The sequence below is a fragment of the Petromyzon marinus genome, chromosome 35 (genome assembly GCF_048934315.1).
Source record: "Petromyzon marinus isolate PM22_M1 ecotype Great Lakes invasive population chromosome 35, UKy_Petmar_22M1.pri1.0, whole genome shotgun sequence".
Lineage (NCBI taxonomy): Eukaryota > Metazoa > Chordata > Hyperoartia > Petromyzontiformes > Petromyzontidae > Petromyzon > Petromyzon marinus.
In genome coordinates this window covers 13,502,417-13,524,161 of record NC_133701.1, presented here as the reverse complement: position 1 = coordinate 13,524,161, position 21,745 = coordinate 13,502,417, and the positions used below count along the sequence as shown (strand labels likewise).

Genomic DNA, 21,745 nt, shown 5'->3' with positions numbered 1-21,745 from the left:
GTTCTGGTTGGCAACGTGACGGTAGAGGATATTCCTTCGGGATGTTGGCTTTTACAGCAGATGTCAACATTTTTATGAATTTATATCAAAGTCATCCGGCTGTGGCTCTAGGTTCTTCAATTGGGCATAAGTAACTTTTTCATAGCCATGCTATTTAACATTCTGAAAGTTCCTCCGATTAGAGAGTTCGTCCGACCTGGTCAGACGTCAGGTGCGGAAGCCACAACAGATCCTGCCCACCTCCCCCCCTCCGCTCCCTCCCCAGCAATAGCCAACCATGCTAATCGCACCTCTGATTATGACAGTTGGCTATGTACGGGGCAAAAGAAGTTCAACATACACACATACATATGTGGTGTTGAGGTTATGATCGCCATCAGGCTGCCGGTCTGTGTTGGCTTTGGGAAAATTGCCGATAATTGTCCTAGAAGCAATTAGTAGTGACTGTCCGGTGTTGTCCTTTGAGATGCAGCGTAAGTCTGGGTTACGCTCCTTATTGCTATTGGGCTGAGTGAAATGCGTCCGGCTGCTTAGGATTGTATAAATGAGCGGATATCACAGAGCTACCTCTTAGAGTTCTTCTTCAAGTGACCTCTGGTCCACACACAGCAGAGAGGGCAGCACTGTCTCGCGCGCTCTGCCATATGAGAGTGATGTTTGCCGCGTGACAGTCAAAACCGGTATTTTAATTCTCAGAGCTCGAGTTTGTTGAGCCACGTTAAGCGCAGAACCAAATTTGAGATGATGGTTTTTGTGCGGTTGTTGGCGAACGGGCTGAGAGGTGCTGGGCACAATCGTTGTGGAGGAAATGAGAGGCAATGTAACTGAGCAGACGACGCGCCTCCTCCTTCCCATATCTGTCTCTCCACATTAAAATATACGGTATTTTTGCACATCCCAACAGTCCCATGGAATTTAATATTGTCAGCTGGATTGGTTCAACACAAGCAAAACGCCAACACTGGTCCAGAGTTTTAAACGAAGCAATATATCTATTTTTTTACCAGGCAAGGCCCACTGAGCTATACAGTGAGGGAAAAAAAGTATTTGATCCCCTGCTGATTTTGTACGTTTGCCCACTGACAAAGAAATAATAAGTCTATAATTTTAATGGCAGGTTTATTTGAACAGTGAGAGACAGAATAACAACAAGAAAATCCAGGAAAACGCATGTCAAAAATGTTATAAATTGATTTGCATTTTAATGAGGGAAATAAGTATTTGACCCCTTCTCAATCAGAAAGATTTCTGGCTCCCAAGTGTCTTTTATACAGGTAACGGGCTGAGATTAGGAGCACACTCTTAAAGGGAGTGCTCCTAATCTCAGCTTGTTACCTGTATAAAAGACACCTGTCCACAGAAGTAATCAATCAATCAGATTCCAAACTCTCCACCATGGCCAAGACCAAAGAGCTCTCCAAGGATGTCAGGGACAAGATTGTAGACCTACATAAGGCTGGAATGGGCTACAAGACCATTGCCAAGCAGCTTGGTGAGAAGGTGACAACAATTGGTGTGATTATTCGCAAATGGAAGAAACACAAAAGAACTGTCAATCTCCCTCGGCCTGGGGCTCCATGCAAAATCTCACCTCGTGGAGTTTCAATGATCATGAGAACGGTGAGGAATCAGCCCAGAACTACACGGGAGGATCTTGTAAATGATCTCAAGGCAGCTGGGACCATAGTTACCAAGAAAACAATTGGTAACACACTACGCCGTGAAGGACTGAAATCCTGCAGCGCCCACAAGGTCCCCCTGCTCAAGAAAGCACATATACATGCCCGTCTGAAGTTTGCCAATGAACATCTGAATGATTCAGAGGACAACTGGGTGAAAGTGTTGTAGTCAGATGAGACCAAAATGGAGCTCTTTGGCATCAACTCAACTCGCCATGTTTGGAGGAGGAGGAATGCTGCCTATGACCCCAAGAACACCATCCCCACCGTCAAACATGGAGGTGGAAACATTATGCTTTGGGGGTGTTTTCTGCTAAGGGGACAGGACAACTTCACCGCATCAAAGGGACGATGGACGGGGCCATGTACCGTCAAATCTTGGGTGAGAATCCTCCTTCCCTCAGCCAGGGCATTGAAAATGGGTCGTGGATGGGTATTCCAGCTTGACAATGACCCAAAACACACACCCAAGTCAACACAGGAGTGGCTCAAGAAGAAGCACATGAAGGTCCTGGAGTGGCCTAGCAAGTCTCCAGACCTTAATCCTATGTGGAGGGAGCTGGTGGCCAACTACAAGAAACTTCTGACCTCTGTGATTGCCAACAAGGGTTTTTGCCACTAAATACTAAGTCATGTTTTGCAGAGGGGTCAAATACTTGTTTCCCTCATTAAAATGCAAATCAATTTATAAAAATTTTGACATGCGTTTTTCTGGATTTTTTTGTTGTTATTCGGTCTCTCACTATTCAAATAAACCTATCATTAAAATTATAGACTGATCATTTATTTGTCAGTGGGCAAACGTACAAAATCAGCAGGGGATCAAATACTTTTTTTCCCTCACTGTATAGCGACCTGGCCACAAATGATAGCTCAACAAAGTGGCTTATCACGTGGACATTTCTAGCAGCAAAATACTCTAAACGCGTGTTTTTAAATATGGAAAAAAACCAGAGGACCCGGAGAAAAATCCATGCGACCATGGGGAGAACATGCAAGTATACAGCAGGTGTCAGGGTCGGATTTGAACCCACGACCTCCTGTATACCAGGTGAGGTAGTTAACATCCTGCCACCGGCGAGTCAAACTCGGCTGTGTACAACCAGTGAGGATGGTAGCAATCCCGTGGGGAGTAATGTGGCAAAATCACGAGTTTGCACACGTGCCTTCTTCTTGTCCTCTCCGGCAGCGTGGAGAGGACAAGAAGAATGCAAGTTTTTGCTTGCGTTGAACCAATTCTGCTGAAATGATGCCCTTCCTGAAGGCAAAGTGGCTGATCGGATGTGTAAAAAAAAAAATACACTTCGCAAGAAAACCTCCATTTTCTCCACTGGGCGTCTCGCCACCACGTGTGGTCAACCGCATTGAGCAACAGAGACAAAAATCACAGCACTCCATCCGGCTCGTGTGCGCTCGTGGCTGGATGGCGGTGGCGGTGATGGTGATGGCGGGTGATTTGGTGGTGGCCAAGTGGCAGAGTGGCGGTTGACTGGTGGTGGCGGTGGCCGCTGATTGGGCGGTGATGGGAGTGGCTGAAATGGCGGTGACGACTGATTGGTGGTGACGGTCGTGGCAGATATATGGCAGTGGCGATGGAGGTCGTGACGGCAGATTGGTGATGGCAGATAATTGGTCGTGGTGGTGCCGGCCGATTGGGCGCAGGCTGAGTGGCAGAGTGGCGGTGGCAGCTGAATGGTGGCAATGGTGCCGATGGTTGCGGTTGATTGGGCGCTGACCGAGTGGCTGAGTGGCGACAGTGGCGAGGGCTCACCAATCCCGGTGGGTAAATGAACGTGCGGCGTCGGCGGAAGACGCTGCCGCGCAGGCAGAGCAGCACGAGCACGACGAGCAGGATGGTGAGGCAGGTGACGGCCACGGAGCCCATCACGGCCAGCAGCAGCTGTGGCTCGGGCCCAGCGGCAGGCCCCCCCGTTGCCTGGGCGTCCCCACCGCCGGCCCTGTCCTGCGACATCACTGCGGGCGCGCACGCACGCACGGACACGAGCGTCTCGTAAATACATTGTAACTTACAGTAGTCGTGAGTTCTGGATTAGGGCACTGCTGTACGGACCTGGCGACCCGAGTGCAACATTCAATAACAGCGGCGGATAATTGAACCGGCTCTCACTCAGGACCTCCCCCTCGGTCGACTCAGCCTTAAAATGAGTACCTGGTGCGATGTGTATAAAGAAAAATAATCGCTGTGGAGACAAATGCAGTCGGGCGTGGTGTTGGCCACCCACACCATCACGTTCCGTGCTGGCCTTCATGGATGCTCGCTAACTGCGCTTGCTACAGAGGGGAATGTTCGTCTCTGTCTTGTGCGTATGGACTCATGCAAATGTGCACATGACTGTGTATGTGATTCATGTCCAAAGTTGGGAGAGGAAATCCATTCAACAGGCACTCATCACCACCTAGTGGAGCATACAGGCACACGTACGCATGTATGTTGTACTTCTTTCGCAACGTACGAAGCCAACCGTGCTAATTGGAGGTGCGGGGAAAGGACAACCAACTAAACACAAAAAACAGTTCTAAACAAAGGAGTTTTGAATCTAGAGTTAAAGTGCATAACTCCAGTGCCTTCTCAATATTGAAAGGAAGAGCATTCCAGACAGCCGCAGAAGGGCATCCGAAAACGCGCTTTGCAGTGACCATCTTTGTTCAATGGCCAACCAAAAGCTGCAGCTGCGTGGATGACCAGACTTCACGTGATGGTTTACACTCCTTGATGAGATCAGCAAGGTACACGGCACACACTCACACGGGAAGGGGGGGGGGCAGCACCTCCGATGGTGGAGAGAGGAGGGGGGTGGCACCTGCGATGGTTGAGAGCGTGCGGAGCTCGCGGATGATGTTGGGCGAGCTCTCCCCCACGTTGTTGCGGGCGACGATTTCGAGAAGGTACGGCCGCTCGGGCTCGAGGCCCGTGATACGCGCCTCGGAGCGCACGGGCCCAGCCTCGCCGCCCTCCGGCAGCTTCACCACCCGATCCAGCGGCTCGCGGTCTCCGTACACCTGCACCAGGCGCGGTGCGTGGATGGCGGGATTCACGCGACACAATTCACGGTATAATTGCCGATAGGTTCACGTGTACCGTTGACGACACATCGCAAGATACGGTCTGCAATCGACGATACCGGAATCTTGCCGAGATCTAACGCCTACGTTGTTCAAAGACACCGGTGGTGTGACTATCAACCGCATCAGAACATCTACAGGCCGATTCGCACATCCCCTTCATTAGTGGACCATTCAAGACAAGCCTCAGTAGTGCGATTGTGGCCATGCAACCCAAACTACAGACTATAGAGTAAACCACTGTTCAAAGGAGGAGGAACAGCAAAACTACACCAATTCTCTCCTAAGAGACCACAACATTGGTATTTAGCTTCTGAACGTATTGCTGCCTTAGGCAAGAACAAAACCATGTCCCCTCGGTCTCCCCTCGCTGGTCTCACGAGCAGCGTCGTATCATGCGTGCCCATGGCGTTGTGCGTCTCCATCCCGTTGACTTCTGTCCCCAAATCCCCACGCTTCCCTTTAACTGTCGTCATTGTTCTCATGGTGAGCGGAGCGTGGGGACCGGTAGTGAGCGGAGCGTGGGGACTGGCGGTGGGCCCAGCTGGGAGGCGGTGTTGGTGCCAGGGCTCACCTTGTAGCGCAGAATGATGGCAGAGATGAAGTGCCCCTCGGCCACACTCCAGGACACGGTGGCCGCCGTGTCCGTGGTGTTGTAGATGTGGACATCTGTGGGGGCGGGTGGGGGACCTGCCACACACACACGACCATATGCACGCGCGCACACACGTACAATTGCACACACGCACACACGTGGCGCAGTCCATCGGTGTGTGCCGTGAGAGTCTGAAATCGGGAATCCGCTCCTCCGTGCGGAGCTGCGGCGCACAGATGGAGCGGCCAGGGTGATGCTCGTCTACGGTGTTGCCACCTGTCCAGGTTTGACCCGGATTTCACCGTGGTCAAACCTCATTCTGACCCAGGTTTGTTCCTCGTGACCCTGAAGATTGGCACCTGTATGTGAGTGATGGCAGCAGTTGATTTTTGATAATATAAAACACGAATTAGAGCGCATGCATATTTAAAGAATCGGACATTTCAGCCAAAGCTCAAACGTCCCTCGTATGCCAGCCTGAATGTGAGAACGTGGACGGGTAAGAGCCTAGTTGTGGTGGCAGCAGTGGCATTGGCGGCGCTCACGGTTGCTGTGGGTCCACGCGGTGATGGCCTCGCTCCACGCGCCGGGCTCCTGTGCGTGCGCGCGCACGCGGAACGAGTAGCGCGACGCCGGCTGCAGCTGCGCCGCCGTGAGCTGCGCGCGGTCGCCGGGCGTCGCAGCCTCGCGGGGCACGGCGTCCGCCACCCCTGCCGGCGACGAGGAGCCGGACCCCACCGGCCCCCCGGGCCCCGGGCCCGCGGAACCCGCGGCCCCCGCCCCGGAGCCGGGCGCCCGCCGCCACTCGACGAGGTAGCGCACGATGCGGCCGCGGTGCGAGGAGGGCGGCTCCCAGGTCAGGCGCACGGCCGTCTGGTTGAGGGCGCGAGCGCGCAGGCCCAGCGGTGCCGAGGGGCCTGGGGAAGGCCGAGATGGGGGAGTGCGCGACGAGATGCAGCGAGAGACACGGAGAGGCGTGGTAATATGCGGCGAGACACGGCAAGACATGATGAGCAACGGACACGGAGAGACACGGCACGGCAAGACGCGACGAGAATCGGACATGGCGAGACAAGGTGCATACCGAGCGAGCCCAGCAGGAAGCTGTGGCTCTGTGAGGGCGGCCCGCGGCTGCCGCAATTGTAGAGCAGCAGCTGCAGCGAATAGCGGTGGTCGGGCTCCAGGTCCTGCACGGAGCGCTCCCGCGCCTCCAGCCCCGGCACCTTGACCTCGCGCAAGAAGCCGTCGGCCGGGCGGCGGAAGAGCAGCACCACTCCCTCGGCGTTCTCCACGACGGGCGGCGGGGCCGGCAGCGACCACGCCACCCGCACCTCCGTGCGGCCCGTCGCGGCCACGGGGCCCAGCACAGGGGCCACCGTCGGGTCTGGACGCCGTGGCGGAGACACGGGAAGGGAGACGTTGGTTCGGGGGAATCGGGCCGGGACCGCGCGGGCTGTCTTGGCGAGCGTGCCGCACGTGGTTTTTTTGTTTTTTTACCGGGGCAGTCTGTCTGCAGCATGGCCTCGGGGCCCCGCGGCCCGGAGCCCTCAGGCCCTGGACGCTGCAGCTGCACCCTCAGGCTGTAGTTGGTGAGCGGCTGGAGGTTTCCGAGTAGGTAGGACGACACGTTCTCCACTGCACGGGTGCGACAGAAACGCGGCAAGGACAAAGCAGGGAAACATCACGGAAATCGTCAAAGTAATCACCATAGATGTCGTGGTAATTGTAAAAAATAACTAAACTATTGTTATTTTACCAGGTAAAGCCCACTGAGCTACGGTTTTGATCACGATCATCACAGTGCTTGTCACGGTAAAAGTCACAGTCAGCATTAAGGTAGACGTCATGGTGATCACCGCGGTAGACGTCACGGTGATCACCACGGTCGACATCAGAGTGATCACCACGGTAGACGTCACGGTGATCACCACGGTCGACATCACAGTGATCACCACGGTAGATGTCACAGTGATCACCGCGGTAGATGTCACAGTGATCACCGCGGTAGATGTCATGGTGATCACCACGGTAGACGTCACGGTGATCACCACGGTAGACGTCACGGTGATCACCACGGTAGACGTCACGGTGATCACCACGGTAGACGTCACGGCGATCACCACGGTAGACGTCACGGTGATCACCACGGTAGACGTCACGGTGATCACCACAGTAATATGTCACAGTGATCGCCATGGTAGACGTCACGGTGATCACCACGGTAGACGTCACGGTGATCACCACGGTAGATGTCACAGTGATCGCCATGGTAGACGTCACGGCGATCACCACGGTAGACGTCACGGTGATCACCACGGTAGACGTCACGGTGATCACCATGGTAGACGTCACGGTGAAACGTGGCACTCACGGTAGACGTCGCACAGCTTCTCAGCAGGGCGGCTGCTGGAGGTGTAGATGAGACGGGCCCCCTGGAGCGGCCCGTCGCCCTTGTGCGGCGTCACCATGAGGTCCAGCATGAGCGCCGTGCTGAACCTCTGCACGAGCCGCGGCGGGGACTCGGGCGAGGGCGGCACTGCCGGAGGAGGGAGAGCGAGGGGAGGGGGGCCACGACGGAATTGAACGCCGGAACGACTGCGAGCGGCCGACCGCACCACGGCACCGATCGCCGCAGCCCCGGCGGTCGACGCGTCTCCGGTTCCCGCGTTCTTCGCGGCCCGCCGGCCGGGCCTCTATTTGCGGTCTGCGGGGCCCCGGCGCGGCTGCACCACCTACGCGGCACCACTTGGCGCTGTCTAACCCCAGGGCCCCCGGGGTCAGTTGCCTAGCTGCCGATGGGTGCAGCCATTGGCATTGGTTAGCATCGCCCGGGAATCGGTCACCCGCGGTGGCGATCTCGAGCTTCGTCGTGGATAACGTGCGTGGCCGAGTGACCGAGCAGACGATCCGTCTCGTTGCCATGGCAGTGAAACTCACAAGGGAGGGGACGTTCTCGGAGTGCAGATGAGAGGTAAATTTGTTTCTTTCTGGTTTCATGAGCACAGGGGACAAAGGCCCAAAACACCGAGTGACCAGCAAAACAACAGCACCATTATCAAACTTGTCACAGATGAGAGCGTAACACGTTTCGAGCTTTGGGATAACAGATGCGGTGGGGAGCAGTTCTGTGGTGTCCGCTTCCGGCGAGCCGTTCTCTAGGCGTGCCGCACCGTGCCGCGAAAGATACCGAGAGCCAATTCTCCGTCGCGTAACGCCGACAGCGCAATGTGCACGGCGTGGGTGGGACAAGGCGGAGGAGGAAGATTGAGAGTGTGAATGTGCACAGCGTGGGTGGGACAAGGTGGAGAAGGAAGATTGAGAGTGTGAATGTGCACGGAGTGGGTGGGACAAGGCGGAGGAGGAAGGTTGAGAGTGTGAATGTGCACAGCATGGGTGGGATAAGGTGGAGGAGGAAGATTGAGAGCGTGAATGTGCATGGCGTGGGTGGGACAAGGCGGAGGAGGAAGGTTGAGAGTGTGAATGTGCACGGCATGGGTGGGACAAGGCGGAGGAGGAAGATTGAGAGTGTGAATGTGCATGCCGTGGGTGGGACAAGGCGGAGGAGGAAGATTGAGAGTGTGAATGTGCACGGCATGGGTGGGACAAGGCGGAGGAGGAAGATTGAGAGTGTGAATGTGCACGCCGTGGGTGGGACAAGGCGGAGGAGGAAGATTGAGAGTGTGAATGTGCACAGCGTGGGTGGGACAAGGCGGAGGAGGAAGATTGAGAGTGTGAATGTGCACTGCGTGGGTGGGACAAGGCGGAGGAGGAAGATTGAGAGTGTGAATGTGCACGGCGTGGGTGGGACAAGGCGGAAGAGGAAGGTTCAGAGCGTGAATGTGCACGGCGTTGGTGGGACAAGGCGGAGGATGAAGGTTGAGAGTGTGAATGTGCACGGCGTGGGTGGGACAATGTGGAGGAGGAAGATTGAGAGTGTGACTGTGCACGGCATGGGTGGGACAAGGCGGAGGAGGAAGATTGAGAGTGTGAATGTGCACGGCGTGGGTGGGACAAGGCGGAGGAGGAAGATTGAGACTGTGAATGTGCACGCCGTGGGTTGGACAAGGCGGAGGAGGAAGATTGAGAGTGTGAATGTGCACGGCGTGGGTGGGACCAGGCGGAGGAGGAAGATTGAGAGTGTGAATGTGCACGCCGTGGGTGGGACAAGGTGGAGGAGGAAGATTGAGAGTGTGAATGTGCACAGCGTGGGTGGGACAAGGCGGAGGAGGAAGGTTCAGAGCGTGAATGTGCACGGCGTGGCGGATGTCCTCGAGACCTTTGAAGTCGATGCGGAAAGACTTCTCGCGGCGGCCCGCAGGCGTCTCCACGCGGCACCTCCACTCCCCGTCGTCCGTCACCTTGGCTTCGGCCAGCTTGAACGTCGAGGTGGTGATATTCCTCTCCGTGCTGGATGACGCAGGCTGGAGAACGGCCCAATGCCGAAGTCACGTGGGGTCACGTGGGTTCACGCAGTGTCGCGCGGGGTCGCACGGGGTCACGCGTGGTCATGCGGGGTCGCGTGGGTTCACAGGAGAACACGGGGTCGCGTGGGAGAACGCGGGATCTCGCGGGGTCACGTGGGGTCGAGCAGGAGAATGTGGGGTCACGCGGGGTCGCGTGAGGTCACACGGGAGAACACGGGGTCGCGCGGGGTCACACGTGCGTTGTGGCGCGGTCTGGCATGGTGTAGTTTTCCACAGTGCGGTGCGGCGCTCACGCTGAGCTTGGAGCCGTCGGGCCGGAGCAGCTCGATGTCGTCGCGCCGCGGCGTGGGGAACCCGGTGGCGGAGCAGTTGAGCTGCAGCCGCGTGCGAGCGTTAATCTCCAGGTCCTCAAGCGGCTCCAGGATGCAGGGGGGGGTCAGGGCTGCGTGGGGGGAGGGGCAGGGAGTGGGGGTAAAAAACTAAGTGCGGCAATTGATCAAATAGAAATCTGCGCAAAAGCAACAGCGTTACACGGAACACAGTACACGAACATAAGTCAATACGAAACAAAGCATATCTCCTGGAACGAAAGTGATGTTGAAAATCCATTCATGCAGGAGTAAGATTAAATTGGTATGTGCGCTGATTGCAATGGTTGCGCACGACGGTTGCATGTCGTTGCGTGCAATCTTACCCTCCTGCTCGCACCGCGCGCCCTTCCAGCCCTCGGGGCAGATGCAGCCTCGGAAGGGGTCGCAGGGCGCCCCGCGTTCACACTCGCACTTGAAGCGGCAGTTTGGCCCATAATCCCCTGCGCCGCACGCTGAGCACCACACACACAAAGATACAAGTGCAACCTTAACAGGCTGCTGGGGCAAGTGCTGTTAGCGAGTAGCACCAATGAAGGCCGGCACGGCACACGAGTGAGTGGGTGGCCAGCATGACGCTCGGCCGCCATTGTCTCCCCAGTGGCGATGTTTACACACCGCACCAGGGACTCATTTGAGGCTGAGTCGACCTAGGGGAGGCCCAGGACCGGTTCAGATAATCGTCACTGGTGTTGGCCGTGAGTGGGAATCGAACTCGGGTCACTGGGTTCGTAGCGCAGCGTGCCAACCGCTACACTACCGCTCCCCACAACTACAACACTCACGCACCAACACGCACGCACCAACACGCACGCACCAACACGCACGCACCAACATGCCCTGCGGCGGTGCGGCATCGACCGGGAAACGCTCGATGCCGCCTGCTTTGCTGGCGGTGGACGTTCATCGAAATCCCGCGACATCATTCGAAGAGGAGGCCGTCGCGTGCCGACGTCACACTCCAAATTTGAAAAAAATGTCCACCGCAAATCACTCGGTTGGGAAACACGCATTGCAAACCTAGGCAGGACCCTCCTGACAAAGAGTCTTGAGACTCAGCGAGTCTTTCCTGGGTAAACAAGTGGAATCATAACAATAACAACACGTCCCGTCCATGGTGAGCAAAAATACTCTGGTACATAGTACTCCTATGGTTAATACTGTACACACCACATAATTAACCAGGGCGGCATGCCAGATGGAACCACATATACCTCTGCAACAAGGAGCACAGAACTCGCTACCACTGCGCCATGCTGCTGTGCAGTGCATGGAACACCCAGCATGGAACTCATAGCATAGAGCAGGGAGTACACAACATGGAGCACAGCATAGAGCATGGGGCACACAACATGAAACAGTATAGAGCATGGAGCACACAACATGAAGCACAGTATAGAGCAGGGAGTAGACAACATGAAGCACAGCATAGAGCAGGGAGTACACAACATGAAGCACAGTATAGAGCATGGGGCACACAACACGAAGCACAGTATAGAGCAGGGAGTACACAGCATGGAGCACACAGCATAGAGCACACAGCATGGAGCATGGCGCACACAACATAGAGTACACAACATAGAGCACTTAGCATAGAACAGGGAGCACACAATATGGAGTAGACAACATGGAGCACACTGCATAGAGCAGAGAGCACAGGATAGACCAGGGAGCACACAGCATAGACCAGGGAGCACACCTCATGGAGCAGATAGCACACAGCATGCAGCACACAGCATAGAGCAGAGAGCACACACCATCGAGCAGGAAGCACACAGCATAGAGCACAGCATGGAGCAATGCTCACACAGCATGGAGCACACAGAATAGAGCACAGCATAGAGGATGGAGCACACAGCACGGGGCGTGGGCGTCTGGGTGCTCACGCTTGTCACAGTCTGGGCCGTGCCACCCGGTCGCGCAGGAGCAGCCGTAGGGGTCCGGGAGGCAGAACGTGTAGAAGTTGCAGCCCCCGTCCTTGCAACGCTCGGAGCACTTGCTCCCAAACGCATCGTCCCCGCATCCTGCGAAGACAAAGATCGCCCGTATAGTCTTGAACAGACCGTTGGGGCATATTCTGTTTGCAAGCGGCACCTACGAAGGCCGACATGTCGCACCTGAGTGGGCCGCCTTTGTCTGCCAGTGCTGATGTTTACACACAGCACCAAAATACTCATTTGAGGCCGAGTCAACCTAGGGGAGGGCTGATCGGCGGTTCAAACGATGGCCACTTTTATTGGTGGTGAGCGGGAATCGAAGTTGCGTTGTCAGTGCGCCACCGCTCCTAACACGCGCGCGCAGTCGCCGCTGGCAGGGCGTGCGTTGATTGACAGTTCTATGTAAACACAGTTCATTCGTAACATAAATAATCACAAACTATGCCCGTCTATCCCTACGTCAAAGATATATATATTTTAAAGTATGTTAACACGTTCCATAAGCCGCATGGCCTTCTGTGAATGCATAATTTCAGCAAGATTGGTTCAACACAAGCACAACTCTGGGCCGGTTTTGACATTCAAATTCACTTGTGTTGAAGCAATGCTCTGAAATACACTTCTTAAAGGCCGAGTGGCTGATGGGATGTGTTAGAAAATACACTAAGTGAAAGTACGTAATGACAATATTCCAAACGTGGGCATTGTTTGAAACGAATTATCCTAAGCTATCATCATTTTTTGTAAACGTTTCCAAGACAGGTCCTTGAGAAGGGACATTGCTCAAAACGTCACCTGTCATGTTTCATTTTAAGGCCAAGCAGTGTTGGGTTTTTGTTATTGGCGGTTGAATACATTTCTATATTTTTCAAATAATATGACGACTGCTGCTGGTTTATTTACAAAAATAAATTCATGATCATCATCGCACCGGTGTCGATGCATCGGTCGAGAGGTGACGCCAAACTCCCCCCCTGCCCCCCCCCTCCCCACCGCTCGTTCCCCCGGCCCCCGCACCGACTTCACGCCCATTACCGGTCTCGCACACGGGACCCATGAAGCCCGGCGGGCACACGCAGGTGCCGCTGTCCTCGTGGCACACGCCACCGTGGAGGCACGCCGGGCACTGCCGCGCGCAGTCCAGTCCCCACAGGTCCGCGGGACACCCTGCAGGGATGATGGGGTCATCATCATCGGGTCATTATCATCATCATCATCATCGGTTCATCATCATCATCATCGGTTCATCATCATCATCGGGTCATCATCGGTTCATCATCATCAGGTCATCATCATCAGGTCATCATCATCGGGTCATTATCATCATCATCGGGTCATCATCATCATCGGTTCATAATCATCAAGTCATCATCATCGGGTCATCATCATCATTAGGTCATCATCAGCTCATCATCGGGAAATCATCGGGGCGGCTTGCGAGTGCTGTTGCCATGGCGACAGAGGCCGTCGAGTCTGCCCCACGTGACCTCCAGGGTCGAGGTCGGTGCCGGCTCAAGGCCTTCGAGTTGAAGCAACGCAGCTTCAGCCGGGCCTGTCCATCATCACGAAGGCTCTTAATGATTACACTGTGTAACAAAAAAAAATGTTCCTGGGTAGTCAGTGTTATTTTCTAATTGCTTATGCCTTAAAAGTACAGAAAATTTTGATTTAAAGCTTTCGTGACTGCAGTAATTCATATTCTTAGTTATTTCGGTAAAGTCACGTTGTTGTTTCCCTTCAACGTGACTTTACCGAAAGAACTAAGAATATGAAGTACAGAAAAGTTTGTGGGGAATAATAGCTATTCTATATACTTTTGAGGCACAAGCCATTAGAAAATAACACTACCCAGGAACAAAAATAGTGTTACATAGTGTGATGTACAGAGGCTCAGGGACCCCGAGAGCATGCCAAACAACCCAGAGCCCTATTGATGGTATCACAAGCCTTGACGAAGGTCAATAAAGCAGTGATGTAGGTCCTGTTGAAATTCCCTACACCTCTGCTGTAGCAGATGGACAGAGAATATGGCGCCCGTGCAGAAACGCCCCGGCTTGAAACACAGTGGAGCTCCGCAAGTCTTTCCTCGGCATGCTGGCAAGGAAACGGTAAATAACCCTTGCCAGGACTTTTCACGGCACACTGAGGAGGGAGATGCCCTGGTAGTTGTTACAATCAAGTACGGTCCCATTTTTTGAAGAGGGGGACCACTAGGGCATCCTTCCAATCCTGTCTGTAGTCCAGACAGTTGTGATTATATCACATTAGGCAGTCTACACACAAACGCCACCTTCCCCCAGCAGTTCGCTTGGGAGACAATCTCTGCCTGGCGCTTTCCCTGGTGATGTGCCATCTGTTGAGGAAGTGCGAGGAGCACAGACAAACACAAAGACCCCCACCTCCCTGTATAGCCTGAAAACTGGGAAAAGTGCTCTCCATGAGCGCCTATTAAGACCGGCACGGCACACAAGGGGATGGGTGGCTAACACCACACCCGCCCGCCTTTGTCTTCCTAGTGGCGATGTTTACACACTACACCAGGAAGTCATTTGATGCTGAGTCGACCAAGGGTAGGCCCAGGACCGATTCAGAAAATCGTCACTGGTGTTGGCCATGAGCGAGAATCGAACTCGCGTCGCCGGGTTTGTACTTTGTAGCACCGCGCGCTAACCACTACCAAAACAATTTTTATTTTATCAGCTAAGGCCCACTGAGCTATGTAGCGCTTTTTTAGATGCGACCTTGTCACAAATCATATAGCTCAACGTGCAGAAATGTAAAGCAGCCAAATACTCTAAACACGTGATGTCGTTTCTAAATGTGGAGGAAAAAACCAGAGGACCCTGAGAAAAATGCACGCGACCATGGGGAGAGAGATACGCAAACTCCATATATACAGCTCTCTTTTTTTACGATCAGAGGAAACAAGAACATGCTTCTTCTTTGGTTCTTTCGGTAAGGTCACGTAGAATGAGAATAAAATAATAAAATAACAATAAAATTCTCACGACGTTTCGGCCACAACGCAAGCAGCCGTCTTCAGGTGAAAGGTACAGACCTGTCAGGACTTTGCTTCATTCATCATGTCTTTTTTTGCTTTTTTTCCATAGCTTTGCTTTATGTGCTCCCCCCCCCCTTTTTTTAAATGAAAGATGTTACGTGTATTCCCATTGTATACAGCAGTCAGGGTTAGAATGCAACCCACAATCACCTGCATACCAGGCGAGGGAGATAACATTTCACCACCGTGGCGCCCCCATACTCCGGCTCCCCACGCACGCACACACACACAACAACAACAACCGCCATTCGCCACTAAGTGGCGGTGACGTCACCACGACGCTTGTGCCAGGCTATGTGCACCCTGAGGCCACGTGAAGTGTCGAACGCCCGCTGGCAGGAGGTCACGGGGCAGACCCAGGTGCCACGGGTCGACTGACTGAGATGGCTGGCTGATGCATCACCTGTGCCCCCTACTGTGCCAACCTGCTGTGCTTCAGCCACCCGGCGCTCTGCTCGTTGTTGTGAGCGTAGCTCCTCGGGGCCGGATCCAGCCCTGATCGCCCCGGGATCGCGGTCAACCACCCCCCCCCTCACCGACGGCGCCGCGGCGACGGGGACCCACTCCGAGCCGGAGGAGATCCCGGCTGCGGGTGGGTCGAGGGAAGAGGCAGGCGCCAGGCCCCAGGTGGGCAGGCACGCGGGCCTCGATGACAGATTATTATCGGAGTCAGGGTCGGAGTCGATGTCAAAGTCGACATTCAATGGCCACGGCTCCGTCGCCGTCATATATGGTGAAGGTGTCGACACGGACGATGGCGATAGGGTCGAGGAGTACGCCCCGAACGTCGTCCTCGACTTCATACAAACCACTCCCCGGGAACCCAGGTCGAAAGTCAGGGCCGCCTTCCCCGACATGTCGGGCTTTCTAGCAACCGCGCGAATAATCAAACAGGACCCGGACGAGTACGGCTGCACTCGGTGGGAGCGCGTCGTACTGAGAACGTTAATAGACCAGGTGCAGGGGGAGCGAGACGCTCTTCGAAGCAGGGCAAGACTCGACGCCTCCCTTTCACGGGACATACAGGACCCGGACGAGTACGGCTGCACTCAGTGGGAGCACGTCATACTGAGAACGTTAATAGACCAGGTGCAGGGGGAGCGAGATGCTCTTCGAAGCAAGGCGAGACTAACGCCCCCCTTTCACGGGACATACCGCTCGGCTCACTGATATGCCAGGGCCAGGCAGGTCCATCGCAGCTTGGGCAAACCTTCTGCGAGATGAGAATGTTTTCTCACGCGAGAGCTTGTGGAAAGCCGATGCATTGCCGATTCGTTGGGTGTTTCACCACTTTATGCTACCTCTTTGGATGCTCCTCCCTCGATTAAGCGCTGTAGGATCCCACCGCGTATGCATACACCTTGCATTCGGTGTGACGAGGCTGGGTGTTAGAGCGCGAGGGTGTGCGTTTTCCGTATCATGCTACCGTCCCGCACTGCCGGTCGCACCGCTGGCATGTAAACGGTGTACAGGTCAAACTACTGACTGTTTACTACATGCGCGCGAAGACGCGCATGGACCGGGTGTCTTCTTTTTCGCTCCATTTGTGAGTCGGTCGCGCCCGCGATGACGAGCGCGGACCCCGAAGTGGCTTTTTTTTCGCACGTGTGCACTCACACGTGCTGGCAGGGGACTCCCCCCCCTGTGCAGCGCGTGGGTTGTGTTCTGGACCCGGGGGGGGGGGGGGTTTCCCCCCACATCTTTTATCTTTTGTTGTGAAGCGTTTTTTTATATTTACCTGTATTGGTGGCGATCAGCTGCGTCGTTTGGCTGTGCGGGCGATGACGCGCGGACCTGTTTTGGTTTAGTGGCTGGGACCACCCGTGTCTTGTGGGCGGTGCGTGGTTCGCACTTTGGACCCCGATTTTTTTCCCGCTTCAGTTTTATTGCGGAACGGTCTCTCGATGATATGTACGCCTGTGTTGACGGGGGTTCGACTGTGGTCGGTGTCGCCGGCCTTGAGCGCGATGTCGCGCACGGATTTTGTGTATTGGTTTTGTTTATTGGCGACTCTCGCAATTGCTCACCGAAACCGCCCAGGGCATTTGCTACTGGGTAATAAAGGAATTTCAAAGTCAAAGTCTCTCCCTCTCTCTCTCCCTCTCTCTCTCCCTCTCTCTCTTCCTCTCTCTCTTCCTCTCTCTCTCTCCCTCTCTCTCTTCCTCTCCCTCTCTCCCTCTCTCTCTTCCTCTCTCTCTTCCTCTCTCTCTCCCTCTCTCTCTTCCTCTCCCTCTCTCTCTCCCTCTCTCTCTTCCTCTCTCTCTTCCTCTCATCACGCGGCTCGGAGCAGAGTTCGCCGGACTCACGGCGCACGATGAGGCGAGTGCAGGCGCCCAAGAGCCAGCTGTTGCTGACGTAGCGTGCGCAGTAGACGCCGGCATGTGCCGGGGTGGCGTTCGCGATGTGCAGGGTCACCTTGCCCTGCACCACCTCGCTCACGGGGGTCGTGGTGTCAAACGAGCCTGGCAGGGGAGGGGGCGGAGGGGCACAGCCACTAAGTCAATGGATAAGGCGAAGAAAACATCAGAATAAGTTGATATCACATTAATAATAGGAGTTACTTGCATGGCCAGTGGTTACGCTCACAACGAGTAGGGCCTGGGTTTTATTCCTGACTCGGGCGGGCTTCCTGCGTGGAGTTTGTAAGCCACGCAGTTACTTGTACACCGAAATGTTTGGTCCATGATCATTACCGTTGTGTGCGTTATTAACGAAGGAAGGATTCAAACCGGAGAACCAGGAGAGAGCCCGTGCCTAACAGTGAGAGAACATACCAACTCCACACAGAAGTGTGCCACAGCCTGGAATCAAAGCCAGTTCATTCATGCTGTGAGGCACGAATGTTACCGCTGTAAAGGCAAAAACTTCCCGTATTGCGTTAACAGATTGTTGGGGCAAGTACTGTTAGCGAGCACCTATGAAGGTTGGCACGGCACATGAGGAGGTGGGTGACCAACACCACACCAGGTACACATTTGAGGCTGAGTCAACCTGGGGGAATCCCAGGGCCAGTTTAAATATTCTCTGTCACTGTTATTGGTCACGAGCGGGAATTTAAATTGCCGTGTTGATTGCGCAGCGTGCTAACCACTGCGCCACCGCTCCCCACACACACAAGCACACACTGAAAACAGGCCAAGTGGAGGGATTCACGCGGCTTGTGTAGACAATGAAAAATATCTCTGGGCCAAAGATGACGCGCGGCTGTCATTGCAGACAGGGACCGTGCCGGGGGTGGGAGGGTAAGGAGGGAGGGGTGGAGGAGGAGAAGGTGGGAGAGGAGGAGGCGGGAGACACAGCAACTCCGAGGGCCCTGGTGCCAGGCCCAACTGGCTCCTCTCCCAGCCTCATCCTTGGATGGGCCGGGCTGCGGTTAGGCGTAGCCTTTCCTGATTCCCACATTTAAATCAACGTCGCATTGTGGATAATTTACTTCCTAGTTTTTATATTGAGCAACAATAACAATGTGCCTTAAACTGATGCTAGATCCGTGAATGTTTTGTCCCCCACGGACGAAGCAGACTCAAAAGATGTTCCCCCTGCCTGGTTAATAATCGCAAATGCTGCCAGTTCCTCCACCACGCTTCCCTCTCGTCTTGGTCGAGAACGCGGCTCTGTTGGCGAGGGACGGCTCTCACGCACTGTGGTTACATTTCCGAATAGTGGTCGCATTACGATGGGGGGGAAAAAAGGAGAGATCCCAATAATCACACAAGCCACAAACTCCGTTCATTCCCAAGCCTTGCAGACCAGGACTGTGGAGGTAGTGAGGGTTGATGGAGCACAAAAAAAGTAGCTAAACTCCCTTCCCGTGCACATCGAGGAAATGCCATACCCTCACTTTAAAGGAGAAGGCAGTAAAGTAAGTGTGGACTCCACATGTTCCATTTCTCTGGGATAGAGTCTTTCCCCGTCGCACACGTGGGTTTTCTGTGATCTCTATGCGAATATACAGGTGAATGTAAGACCATGGACCTCCATGTCAGTCTATGGGTCTCTATGTAAGTCAATGGGTCTGTCTCTATGTGAGTCTGTGGGTCTCTATATGAGTTTGTAGATATTGGTGTGAGGTCTTTAGGTCTCTACGAGAGGCTCACTCTCAGCCCACTTTTTTAGGAGCTACAAATGGGATCCATGGTGCCAAACACAACAAGCACGAGGAGACGGAATTGTCTGTTTGTTTAGTTTATTTAGATTCTCCGCAAACGATGTGAATGATTGTTTAGTGAATTACAATTGAGTTTTGACTCCAACTAGGACACGTATCTAACAGAGGGTCCTTGCCGATAAACAAGTGGCAGTTCAACAGAATTGGTCCAAGCAAGTTTGACTGCTGATGATGAGACGCTGAATGTCAAGACATGACCAGAATTTTGCTTGTATCGAACCAGAGTGCTGCTGAAATTATGACACAGTCAGAAGGGCCATGTGGCTGATGGGATGTGTAAAAAAATATATATTTTATGTGGACGGAAATATACGGGAAGGAGGGGTAGCGTCTGCTTATTGATTTCATTAGAGTTACCAAACTCAGTCCTTTGCTTTTCAAATGCTATAGTAAAATCGTCATCATCATCGTTATCACGGTCAACATCGCCATCATGGTCATCTACATCGTCATCAAGGTCATCTACACCGTCATCATGGTCATCTACATCGTCATCATGGTCATCTACATCGTCATCAAGGTCATCTACGTCGTCATCATGGTCATCTACACCGCCAACATGGTCATCTACATCGTCATCATGGTCATCTACATCGTCATCATGGTCATCTACATCGTCATCAAGGTCATCTACGTCGTCATCATGGTCATCTACATCGTCATCAAGGTCATCTACGTCGTCATCATGGTCATCTACACCGCCATCATGGTCATCTACATCGTCATCATGGTCATCTACATCGTCATCATGGTCAACTACACCGTCACCATGGTCATCTACATCGTCATCATGGTCATCTACATCGTCATCAAGGTCATCTACATCGTCATCATGGTCATCTACATCGTCATCATGGTCATCTACATCGTCATCATGGTCATCTACATCGTCATCATGGTCATCTACACCGTCATTATGGTCATCTACATCGTCATCATGGTCATCTACATCGTCATCATGGTCATCTACACCGTCATCATGGTCATCTACACCGTCATCATGGTCATCTACATCGTCATCATGGTCATCTACATCGTCATCATGGTCATGTACATCGACATCATGGTCATCTACACCGTCATCATGGTCATCTACACCGTCATCATGGTCATCTACACCGTCATCATGGTCATCTACATCGTCATCATGGTCATCTACACCGTCATCATGGTCATCTACAACGTCATCATGGTCATCTACACCGTCATCATGGTCATTTACATCGTCATCATGGTCATCTACATCGACATCATGGTCATCTACACCGTCATCATGGTCATCTACACCGTCATCATGGTCATCTACATCGTCATCATGGTCATCTACACCGTCATCATGGTCATCGACATCGTCATCATGGTCATCTACACCGTCATCATGGTCATCTACACCGTCAGCATGGTCATCTACACCGTCATCATGGTCATCTACATCGTCATCATGGTCCTCTACATCGTCATTATGGTCCTCTACATCGCCATCATGGCCATCTCCATCGTCATCATGGTCATCTACACCGGCATCATGGTCATCTACATCGTCATCATGGTCATCTACATCGTCATCATAGTCATCTACAACGTCATCATGGTCATCTACATCGTCATCATGGCCATCTCCATCATCATCATGGTCATCTACACCGGCATCATGGTCATCTACATCGTCATCATGGTCATCTACATCGTCATCATGGTCATCTACAACGTCATCATGGTCATCTACATCGTCATCATGGTCATCTACATCGTCATTATGGTCATCTACACCGTCATCATGGTCATCTCCATCGTCATCATGGTCATCTACATCGTCATCATGGTCATCTACATCGTCATCATGGTCATTTACATCGTCATCATGGTCATCTCCACCGTCATCATGGTCATCTCCACCGTCATCATGGTCAACTACATCGCCATCATGGTCATCTACATCGTCATCATGGTCATCTACACCACCATAATGGTCATCTACATCGTCATCATGGTCATCTACATCGTCATCATGGTCATCTACATCGTCATCATGGTCATCTACATCGTCATCATTGTCATCTACATCGTCATTATGGTCATCTACACCGTCATCATGGTCATCTACATCGTCATCATGGTCATCTACATCGTCATCATGGTCATCTACATCGTCATCATGGTCATTTACATCGTCATTATGGTCATCTACACCGTCATCATGGTCATCTCCACCGTCATCATGGTCAGCTACATCGCCATCATGGTCATCTACATCGTCATCATGGTCATCTACACCACCATAATGGTCATCTACATCGTCATCATGGTCATCTACATCGTCATCATGGTCATCTACATCGTCATCATGGTCATCTACACCGTCATCATGGACATCTACACCGTCATCATGGTCATCTACACCGTCATCATGGTCATCTACATCGTCATCA

General features: G+C 53.4%; 1 protein-coding gene across 2 annotated transcripts in view; it reads right to left on the bottom strand.

The window, feature by feature from the left end:
• The window catches only part of TIE1 (tyrosine kinase with immunoglobulin like and EGF like domains 1), a 61,919-nt gene that overhangs the window by 25,709 nt on the left and 14,465 nt on the right, over window positions 1-21,745 (bottom strand). For both annotated transcript variants that reach the window (XM_032966313.2, XM_032966314.2), the window contains exons 4-16: window positions 17,455-17,610; window positions 13,123-13,254; window positions 12,037-12,174; window positions 10,477-10,605; window positions 10,076-10,224; window positions 9,635-9,779; window positions 7,730-7,894; window positions 6,856-6,993; window positions 6,443-6,742; window positions 5,904-6,275; window positions 5,338-5,453; window positions 4,502-4,700; window positions 3,451-3,653 (exon numbers count right to left, since the gene is read on the bottom strand). In XM_032966313.2, coding sequence (XP_032822204.1) covers window positions 3,451-3,653; window positions 4,502-4,700; window positions 5,338-5,453; window positions 5,904-6,275; window positions 6,443-6,742; window positions 6,856-6,993; window positions 7,730-7,894; window positions 9,635-9,779; window positions 10,076-10,224; window positions 10,477-10,605; window positions 12,037-12,174; window positions 13,123-13,254; window positions 17,455-17,610 — 2,342 coding nt within the window. The remainder of the gene's footprint in view (window positions 1-3,450; window positions 3,654-4,501; window positions 4,701-5,337; window positions 5,454-5,903; window positions 6,276-6,442; window positions 6,743-6,855; window positions 6,994-7,729; window positions 7,895-9,634; window positions 9,780-10,075; window positions 10,225-10,476; window positions 10,606-12,036; window positions 12,175-13,122; window positions 13,255-17,454; window positions 17,611-21,745) is intronic.